General features: G+C 40.2%; 1 protein-coding gene across 2 annotated transcripts in view; it reads right to left on the reverse strand.

Annotated features, from left to right (window-relative positions):
- Positions 1-840: 840 nt before the first annotated feature.
- The window catches only part of sphkap (SPHK1 interactor, AKAP domain containing), an 80,367-nt gene continuing 70,032 nt past the window's right edge, over positions 841-11,175 (reverse strand). For both annotated transcript variants that reach the window (XM_014018147.1, XM_014018148.1), the window contains exons 6-12: positions 10,332-10,587; positions 6,551-9,887; positions 4,723-4,884; positions 2,859-2,942; positions 2,690-2,739; positions 2,094-2,281; positions 841-1,902 (exon numbers count right to left, since the gene is read on the reverse strand). In XM_014018147.1, the coding sequence (XP_013873601.1) occupies positions 1,747-1,902; positions 2,094-2,281; positions 2,690-2,739; positions 2,859-2,942; positions 4,723-4,884; positions 6,551-9,887; positions 10,332-10,587 (4,233 nt within the window). In that variant the 3' untranslated portion in view covers positions 841-1,746. The remainder of the gene's footprint in view (positions 1,903-2,093; positions 2,282-2,689; positions 2,740-2,858; positions 2,943-4,722; positions 4,885-6,550; positions 9,888-10,331; positions 10,588-11,175) is intronic.

The following is an 11,175-nucleotide window of genomic DNA, read 5'->3' on the forward strand; positions in this document are numbered from 1 at the left end:
CCCCTGGGACGTGTCTTTAAGCCGAGCTTCCTCATCACGGAGCACAACTCCCCACCCCACACACCCAGCCCATGACTCCTGCAGTCTCTCGACAATGACAGAGCAAACTGAAAGTGAAAGTGAAACTGTCTGCTGAGCTCTCAACATTAGTTCTCACTCAGTGAAGCTCTTTTCAGATTAAAAATACCTTTGAGGAAATGTATTTTTCAGATGCCAAGTAAACTGCATCATGGCACCCCACACACACACACTGAAATGGACGGGACAGAAGCGGAAGGTAGTTCTTAAAGAGACAGAGGCCAATTTCAAGATTTTTAGAAGAGGAAGGGATGAGAAGATAAGTTTATTTTCTATTTAAACATTAAAAACAGCATTTTAATGACAACAAAAGTTGACGAAGATACTTTATTACGATATAGTATTTAAATGTATGCCTGAGAAACACATAATATTGCCCCTTTAATGACCATGTAATCATCATCTATTTATGCTCATCTAAAATAGTTTTTACATAACTTCAAAGAAACAGACATTATTTCATGTCGTGTAAAACTGTAGAATAAAAACAAGTTGTCTGTCTAATAACATTACAGTAAATAGTTGTCTAGTTCAAACTAAACTCTGTCCACTTGTTTAATTCCAACTTAGCTGTTAATTTTTTAAAGACACAATATATTAATCTGCTGTACACCCACTTTCTGTGTTTCATGAGGAAAGAAGGCAGATTACATTTTAACTTTGCTTTACAAAGAAAACAAAGAGGGCAACTGATCCAAGTTTAAAACAGGATTTGATCTGATGATCCTTCCGCTGAGTGTTACACAAGACCCAGATYCCTCATTCTTCACATCACAGAAATTTATTGATGTCAAAAGATAAATACATTCAGTTCTACTCTGACACAGTTGATAGCTGAAATGTGTGCTTGTTGTTCCCCTCGATGCTGATGTAACACTCGTTTATCACTAAGTAGAGGAATAGACAGACTAAATCCAGATACAAATTCAACATTACAAACCTGACACTGTCTTTTGGACAGAAAAAAAAAAAAACTAAAGAGAGCAGTCCACTACTCCAAGGTGCAACAGTTCAAAATCTACAGTATTTACAGTACAGCTAGCCAAAAATAATCACTTCTCAAGAAACAGTAAGAAAATCACATATTTACTTAGAAATAAATCTCAAAATAGTCACAACATAGGTGATACATTGGCCAGTGAAGACTACAAGGACATAGGTGTTTTGCTAAAAGCAAATATGCAGAATCTAAGTGGAAAGAACAAAGTGACAACGTGTTTTCTGGACTGTCATAGAAACAGTTTGGATACAAGTTTGAGCATGTGACTTGTGAGCAACATTTAACCTGATTTTCCTATTCTCTGTTGGTCGTTTGCTTTCTATGTGTTCATTTGGATTTAATAAATAAATGCATAATTTTGCTGTGAAAAGATTTTAATATCTTGTGTTTATTTTATATAGAGTTTGTGTGCAGCTCACTAGAGAGAGAAATCTGAAAACAACAACATGCTCTAGTTAAAGGGAAACTTTTTGATTCAAAGCTGCAAACCAGGTGAGACCTGTACATTTCTCAAAATTGCTGACTAAGCTGTGTTTTCAGCTTGCAGTAAGAGACACTTGGTGTGGTGAGACCGTATTGGGCAGACATTTAAAAACAGACTGCAGAGATGCTATGATGAGCGAGCACGTGTGTTGCTGTTTGCTGTTAGGAGGAAGGTTGAACTGTCTCTAAGCTGTTTCCAAAAGCCAGTCAAACAGGCTGGCCTGGAGAGACCTTCCCACCTCTTCCTCGGTCTCGTGTAGCTTACAGAACTGAAGCACGGCACCGAACAGGTCTGCAATCCGCCACGCCTTCTGAGCCATCAGGTGGACCACCCTCTGGAACTGAGAAAAAAAAYAGATCAAATCCAGAACAATTAATATTTGTATTAACGTATAAAAATAAATTACTTTAACTTGAYAGCACTGAAGTGGAATTCCATGGAAAGGGTTTGAATGATTATGGTATCGTGCAAAATCCACTTTTTAGCCCCCAAATAAACCATGTTTTATGGCATACTAACAACTGCTTTCACCTTTGCTGCCTTCTTCTCTTTGGACTTCCTGAAGTAAAGTGCAGGAAGTCCCAGCTCGGAGGCAGCAATCCACTGCAGGGCCACTCTGAGCTCATGGTCCACGCACTCCTGCTCGAGGTCACAGTTTACCACTAAAAGCTGTCTTAGGTAGCTGCTGCCACTGCCTGCTGTAGCTCCTGGAGTGCTCTCTGAAAGATCAAAGGGAAAGAGAGATGCTCATCCCTGCATAAAACACTTCTACAACTCTGTTGACCATCAAAGTACTGGTAGACTGCACTGAGAGACAACCGATTCTGTTCTTTTGCCGGAACTCCAAACAGAAAACTTTGCTTTTAACTACAAAATATGTTTGAGCTTTATAAAATACATTTATCCTGGTGTTAGTATCACTTTGAGATAAAGCAGAAGTTACTAAACAAAGTGAAACACATCAACTGATTGTTTGTGCACATGTTCTAGCAGGAAATTTAAATAGGTGTAACTTGAAAAAAACAGCGACCTTAATGGATACAATTTCTTGTATTGTACAAGGTGGTAATATTGCAAAGTTTATGAGATAAAACTCATAAAGCATAAGCATCTGTGATCACACTTACCAAAAACATTGATTTTGCCTTCTCCTTGCTGGCCTTTCTCTATGTCCTCGCTGCAAGGAGATAAACGATAACAGCCAAGAATAATTGCTTTCTTTGTTCATTCTATAAACTGTGGTGAATAAGAAATTAATCCCAAAACTATTTGAGCACAAGTGAACGTGGAATATACCTGATYAATGTGCTCTGAGTAGGAGCATCTGAAAAGGCCTCCAGGTCGACCAGACCGAGGCTAGATGTGCTACTGGTCCCATTCCTGCAGTAAAAAAGGAGAATAATATTATGCTGTTTCTTAAAAGCAAGAATCATAGACAACAATGACATGACATGCTGTTAATAGCTGGTGGTCAATATGTAAAAGAGCAGCTGTAGCTGAAGTGGACACTTTYAGCTCGAACGGCTTGTGAATTTTTTTAAACAAAATAAGCTTCTGATTATGATGACGAGATTTAGTTTAGGTGGGCAGGGTGGACAGGCAGGGCTGAAGACCTCGCCTCGGTGTTACGACATGGATTAGGGATGAGGTGGTTTTTAAGCTTGTTTCTCATTGGGCTGAGACTATTGGTAACTATAGTTGGACACAAATTACAAGAAAATACACAAATTTACATACGMACTGAATTTGGTAGTTATGGCATGTTTGTGTACTTACATAACTGCACAAATCTTGACATTCACACTAAATTCCTGCCAAGTATCTGTTGATTTTTTATTGGCAAGTGTCTCAATTTGACCATAAGTTATTCTCCATTTTGACACTAATCAGTAACAATTTAGTTTCATAAGTCACCAAACCCTCTAAAATTTATCTCATATTTTTTTGCACTAGATAAGAAGCTAAATTGAAAACAGTTCAAGACAAGTTCCAGACACTTGTGATGACTTTGTGACTATTTGAAGTGTAAATTTGTATCTGGAATTTCTCAAACATGTTTAAAGTTTCAGCGAGAAACTTTATGAATGTTTTGGAAATGACCACATGGACGCCACTCACAATTTGTTGCCGACAGTCGCAGCCCAGTGAGATACAGGCTTTACAGTAAGCAGGTAAATGAAGAGCTTGCAAGAAGCAACAGTTATGAAAAATGCAGATATCAACCTGCTACACTAGACTCAAGAAACTATCAATCTTTTTCCTGCTAATCTACAAGACTGTCTATACTGAAACAGTTTTTGTGAATACACAAAATGTTTTTTATATTGTTTCAGGCTTGCGTCCACACGGAAACAATGTTTTAGGAGGCTAAAAAGGCTCCATGGTGATTTAAAAAAATGCCACTAAAAATGCATCCTTTGACAGTTAAAATGTAACTTTTTAAAAACAAAATCATAGCCCCATCTCTAATTTAACCTGTGACTTGAGTCTTTTGACTATTGACTTTATAATTTGGACTCAGTACTATAGCTTTATGCACATGCTCCACGCCTTGTTTCCTGTTTCCTGAGACGTTGCATACTGCTTTATTGTGTTACTTTGTGTGTGTGTGTGTGTGTGTGTGTGTGTGTGTGTGTGTGTGTGTGTGTGTGTGTGTGTGTTTTCTGTGGATGAAGACATTTCTAAAAACAATGCTGTATTTACAAGACCACTTTTAACAACAAATGATTATTTTGGAAAAGGTGTTTCCGTATGGATTAGGCCACAACAGCTGTACAAGGAAATTCATTTAAGCATGCAGCTAAGACATATATTACTTACTATTACATCAAAGCACATCAACTTTCATTTTGTATCATCTTTAAATTCAAATATGATGAAAAGGAGAATGCTGTAGTGACTGCTACACTGAATATTTAGTGTGAAAACTAAAGGTTCTGTACCACTGCAGCCCAACACTAGAAGTGGTCTACAGAGCAGGCAGAGTCAAGCCCTTGTTTTACTTTTTTGTTAAGCACTGCTTTTAGCYGGCATGGARGGAGAAAATCAGCTGGCATTGGCACAGGAGAACACAACTGTCAGTAGCAATGGTCCAATGAGTGTGGGGTGAGGGTGGGAGCAGCGGCATTTGGAGCAGCATTGAGGAGCAATGGTTACTGACCCCTCACTCAGCTGGATAAAACTACTGGTCTCCTCGTGGGGATCATCTTCAGGGGTTACATGAGACCAGCTCCCCATGCTCTCTTCACTGCTAGCGCTCATTGAACGCTTGTCCCTCTTCACTACTGTAGCCACCGCCACAGCTGGCCTGTCCCTTTCACTGCTGGGAGGAGAGCAAATCGCAAGATGGTGGAAGTGACCAGCAACTTATTGTGCAAAATGTCTGCTAACCTCAGATTTTTGTTATTACTCCTTCTCTCATAAGTATTATTGAAAAAAAAAAAGCATTAAGAACATTTATGCTATTTGATATGGTACACAATAACATTATATAACTCCGAAGCCTTTGGAAATTGAAATAACTGAGCAACATAAAAACAGAAAGCTAATTAATATCCTCCACGTATCAGTAAACTGCATTTCACGTGGAAACTAATAGGATTTTTGTTGGGGTTTTATTTTGTTTCATATTCTTTTTTAAAACTTATTCAATTAAGTCATAATTTGATGTTTGAGGGCTGCCATCCTCAACAATTCAAGAGGGAAATCAGGTTTAATTGAACAGGCGAATGATCAAGTTCCACTCTCACACAAGGGACAAACAGTTGCACTTCACTTGTTTCAAGGATTACATGTACTGTGAAGTGGAAAGAAGCATGTCCTGTGACTCTCGAGGCCTGGGAGACTGACGACTTCTCCTTCCTCCTTCCTTGAACATAGCTTATTTTGAGGATGCAGTCTTTATTAAAACACATACGTACTGTACGTATAGATAAACTAGTTGTTTGCATGTCTTCCTTTTGTTCAACCATAATTTAAGGTTTAGTGTGTAAAATTACCTTTTCTGTCAAGCCTCTTTTAATGTCTTTTTGGTTTTCAGTTGTCTTTTTAGGCTGGAAGGTTTACTTGGGATCACTGTTCTTAAGTTCACTTTAAGGATGTGGAAATAATTCAGGTCTTGTTTGTAGTTGGACCACACGCAACTGTTGAGCTTTCTGTTATTTCATTAGTACAATGGCTGTGTGCTGCTGATCATTGTTGTCATTGACTTTGAATCATATCCTACCTTTGTAAGTTTTTTTTTTCTTCGATATGAACAATTGTGTGTTCAGTTGAACATTTACAATCATTTTGTAATCTTGTTTGGCACCTTTACAATACCACTTTACCATTTTAGCTGTTCCATCTGATTACATACATTCAACTCTACTTTTTCATCAAATGGCCTCAAAGGGACTTGTGCTTTTGTATAAAAAAACTGAAGACAATTTGCTCTGAAAATTAAATCAAATACTCCCTTTGCCTTGTAAATGTCAGTTTAGTTTGAATAAAACCCAAGACTGAAAACACACACTCTTTTTAGCTTCATGTTTTATAAATACCTCTGTGTGTGTAGTATATTTGTGAGAAAGTCAGGAGTGAGCAGAACTTGTACTGATTAAGGGAAGCTCATCGGTATCACAGATAAGAATATTAAAGCCCCCTGCAGATTGTACATTCCCCAGATGGCATGATTCACAGCCTAGTAGGTCCCCTTTCTCAGTTCATAGATTTTTATTATTATTATTTCTTTGTGCCTGGCAAGCTTTGATCAAACTCCAACAACAGCGTTAGGGTGTTCTTGAATTTGTTTTTAAGGATTTTTTTGTACAACTTTTGTTGTTTATTTTTAAAAAGTAACCATAATATACTTTATTTATCTTGTTCACTTTCATTAGACAAATTGATCTCCATTTTATTGTCATAAGTGTGAGAAAACTCGACTGTAAAAACCATTTTGCTTTAAGAGTGGTTCTACGTCTTATACTGAGCTGTGAGTAATGTAGTACCTGCTGCTATTGGCATTAGCTCTCTCCATACGTTTAGTGTCTACAGATGTTTCCTTTGGTCTTCCTTCAGTTCTTTCAGGAATTGAAAGAGTCTTTTCGACTTTTTGGTCGCCCTCAATGTGGATTAGTGGCACATCTCTGGGCCCCCTTGTGCAGGGAATGCTGGTTTCACTAGTCCCGGACCCAACTCCAGAAGCAGCTTGCTCCTGGCTGGACCGACTTCGACTACAGCTCAAATGAGACTGTTTGAACCCCCTTCTTCTTTCACCAACAGGCATGTGCAACTGTGGATGTGACCCAGGGATTGTCCCAGCTACATCTTGCTGTCCTCCAAGTGCAGACTTGCCAATATCTACAATGTCAGCTGCCAGTCGATTAGCAAATTGCTGCACTTGTGGCTGGGAGTCTCCTGAAGCTTCTGAATCAATACTGTCCTTTGGATCAGCAATGATCTTGTTTTTTCTCATTAAAGACTCAATGGAACTTGACCAGGTCTCATGGATCAGCATGTCGGTTATCTGGTCAGTCTTACCTCTTTGATAGAGGCAGGAGTCAGACTTACATAGCCCTGTGGCTGACACTGAGCAAGTAGGGTAGATGTTCAATGTGTCTCCATACACATTGCGGGCAAACCCATCAAAAGAGTTGGCTTTTATGGGGGAGTTGACCGTCAATCGTGAGTCTGAGGAGCGCCGGTCCGGAACAGAAGATTGTCGTATACAGAAAGGTGTTCTAGGAGAAGGGGGAAAAAGGCTATTGCTCCATTCATTAGTTTTGGCAATGCCATAATCTTTGTTCTCCTTATCCATATCTCGAAGCATAAACCGGTAGAACTCCTCTGTGATGCTTTCTGTGCTGGACTGCTTAGAAAGAGAGGATGAGGTCCTAACGTTAAGGTGGCCATTTTTCTTTGTCGCAGCCTGTTGCACAGCTGCAGCCAAGATGCTGCTAGCATTCTTTCCTGCGTAGTAATCCAGCAAAAGGTCAAAGCCTCTGCCCTCAGTTTCCATCTGGTTTACCATGAACCGGGAGAATTCATCCGTGATGCTTTCACAGCTGGACTGCTTAGAGATTGAGCTACCACGGCTCAGGTTCTGACCTAACCGACTGCCGGGACCCAAGGTGTTAGATGTGCCTGAGGGATCTGCATCTTCTTCTGGAATACTCTCATAACTAGATGCCTTTCCACGACTCCACTTCTCACACTGGAGCCGGCTGCGCTGCTGGCCCGTCTTGGAGGTATCCACCACATTGAGTTCAGGACAGTTCATGATCCTGGCTGTGACTTCRGAGGCAAAAAGGGCAAATGGATCCTGTGGTTCATCTAAGTTAACTGATTCATCCACCACCCKGTTAACCAGCCGCTCCATTAGTTCYGGTTGTTCTTCTGTTTTCCTCTTAATTTCACTGAGACGGGGCGCTCGATGTTTCCTCGAAGCAGCACTGCTGTTTTGACTTTCTTTTCTTCTCAGAACAGTGCGACAAGCTGGCATCAAGTAGGCCTCTGGAYCTTCTGTAACAGTCCCATTTAGAGCACAAAACCAGGGCTGTTTCCCAGTGGAATTTTCAAGACAGATGGCTGCCAGTTCTGTGGCCATAGACACTACTGTAGCAGCTAAATCATCAGCATAACAAGTGATAGGTGTCCTACAATCAGCATCCATTTTTAAAGAAAGCAAAGAACTGCATGAGTTGTAGGAGGCCTGAGGTGTAAGAGAGGTTTGTCTGCTGTCACCGCCTGCCAGCAGACGCCCCCTTCTTTCTGCTGTGTGAACTGGGATTTCACTTAGAGGTTCTCTGTTGGCACCACTGGTTTGCTGCTGATCAGAAAGGTCTTTTGTGTTAGACTGACTTTGTCTGCATAATGACCCCTGCTGTTGTTCTTTGAAGTGTGCAGTCGAGGAAGATGTGCTAAAATCCCCTTCCTCAGGGATGTGTTTCCTCAGTCCAGGAAACACAGAAAACTTGTCTGAGGAGGCCAAAATGCCACTGAGGTTTTCATTGTTAGTGGACTGACTGTTGCTGACCAAGCACATAACCTGGCCTAATGGATCTTTGCTTCTTTTTGTTGTGGAAAACTTGTTAACACAAGTATCACCCTCCTGTGTTTCATCTGACTCTTGGTTACATGTGGAGATACAACTGATTTTTTTCTGCGTTAGGCAAAGAATGTCAAACAACAGATTGTTTACACTGTCCTGCAGAAAAACCTGAAGGCTGGGAGCATCTTTTCCAGCTCCTTCTAGTTCTTTCTTCTTTTTTGCTTTTTCCAAGGCATGCTTGAATAGGCTGTCTGCCACTTCATTTATTAGGTCATCCACCTCCTTTTCACCCATACAACATGTTTTCGGACAAGTGATACCATCAACTATTTTGTTATGTGTGGTCTCTAACAAGTGTGCAACACTCTTGTAGCCTTGTGGTTGGGTCAGCACCTCGGCTGCTTCTCTGTGCAGGACCTCCGCTATGTTAGCTCGAAATGATTCAACACTTGTACCCTCTGCCACACTGCAGTGGAGCGGGAAAGCCGCTGAAGCTTTGGCAGCAGACATTAGACCATGGGATGCTGTGTAGACTTCAGTAGTATCCGTTTCAGAATCGTCACCCTCTGCTGACTCCTCTGCTAGTTCCACAGCTGCTACTGCTCCGGCTACTTGTGCCATGCCACACATAGCGGAAGAGACAGAGTAGTCACTTTCATCCTTTGGCTCTTCCTGCTCTTCTCCTGCGTTCTCTACTGAAGCAGTTTCATGGGTGAGCTTTTCAGTCAGTTGTGGAGTCGTAATGGTGCCAATTACATTGGCAGCACAGGCCAAAGCCATCTCTACATGTCTGTGTCCTCCATTGTGGTGAGGTGTCTGAGCCTGGTTTTCATTCTCTGGCGATTCTCTGGCAGGGGTATTGCGGTTATCCACATGAGAGACTTGTGTCTCTGTCCATTCTCCAGCACCATCAGAACTGTCTGGGCTTTGAACTATGACAATCTTGGGTAGTTCAAAAGAGCAGGTGCGCTGTTGCGTAGGCCCTTTGGTCTTGGAGGGACTCTTAGAAAGACAATGAGTGTGGGACACGCTGATAGCTGCCTCAGACACAAACGAAGTTTCATCTTGAGAGAGTCGAATGAAGGCATCCTGTAATACCGACTCAGCTAGATTAGTGGCATAGTAACCAGCTGATTCCTTGGTKTTGAAACTTAAACTTGGAGGAACTTCTCCTTTTATGTCAGTCTCATCCTGGCTCTGATGATGGGCTAACTGTCCCCTGTGAGATGTAAGTCTGACACAGTGTTTCTGACCAGCTTCAACCTGGCTCTCTTCCCTGTCRCCACTTTCTGGCTCTGTGAAGAGGAAAAGAAAAACATGAAATGATAGAAACTAAAAAATGTCCACACTGATTAAAAAGCAAAACAGTCAGTGTCTAAAATAACCTGTCAAGAGAAAGATAAAAACATTTTTTACCTTTTAATGAGTGCTGGAGCTGAATTTGTCATCATCTACTCATCACAGCAGTAAAAAAAATGATAACTAAATATTTCATCAGTCACTAATTAAATCACGTAATGCTTGTCATGCTGCTTTCTTGTGAATGCTCCAGCAATACTGTTTCTTTTTTCTACACAATATGTTTTCTTGGTGTGTGTGTGTGTGTGTGTGTGTGTGTGTGTGTGTGTGTTGGATCTGCCATTAATAAATATGTTGAAATTTACAATTTGGTTTCCATTTGGAGTTCCACCAATAAACAAATGCAAATAAAATCTCCTTGAGGAGACACTAAAGCGCACCATTTCTTGAGCCATCATCTTCACTTTCTTCGAGGTGCTCTGAGGCTGTCAGGAAGTCTTCTTCTATGGATGARATGGAACGGTTGGTGTCGTCATCGACCCTATGTCCGGCCACTCGGCCCTGCTGAAACTGTCGCTCTTTTCCCCACTGCAGACCAATCAAAAACTTATTGATCTCAAAGATGACACTGGTGGGTGGTGAGGCTCGCCTCTTTCCTGACYGCTGAAGCAGGCACACACCTGCTTGCTGCCCGCTCTAAATAGAACAAACATATATATATATATATATGTCATCAATCAGTGTCATGAAATTTTCAAACAAGTTAACATTGGATGTTTATTTACAACTAATTAACTTTTGTAGTCAACCTTATTTAAAATGGCCAGCAGCTAATCATCCTTAGAAAACACAAAATTAACCATAACTCTATCAGTTTTACAGAGATGTTGTAGTACCTGGGAGTTACCCGCATAACATACCACTTGCTGTATAGCAAAAGTAAAAATCTTGATAATTGCAATTTTGGCATACAAGATGATATGYTATTTTCCACCCCAATGAATAAATAAAATTTTTACAAATGCTATTRGAAAGGAACAATGAAATAGAAGACAATGTTTGTCAAGTGCATGCATTTGTTTGCTTTTAAAATATACTCCAGTAAAAGCTAAAATMTTTTCAGTGAGACATCAGTTCTGTATTTTAAGTTAACATACATTTTGAATTTTGTTTTTCTAACTCATGTTTCAGTTCTCAGTTATTTATGATATGTCTACATTTAGACGAAACACACAATAAATAAATAAATAAATAAATAAATAAATAAATAAATAAATAAATAAA

Source organism: Austrofundulus limnaeus, unplaced genomic scaffold (assembly GCF_001266775.1).
Source record: "Austrofundulus limnaeus strain Quisiro unplaced genomic scaffold, Austrofundulus_limnaeus-1.0 Scaffold184, whole genome shotgun sequence".
NCBI lineage: Eukaryota > Metazoa > Chordata > Actinopteri > Cyprinodontiformes > Rivulidae > Austrofundulus > Austrofundulus limnaeus.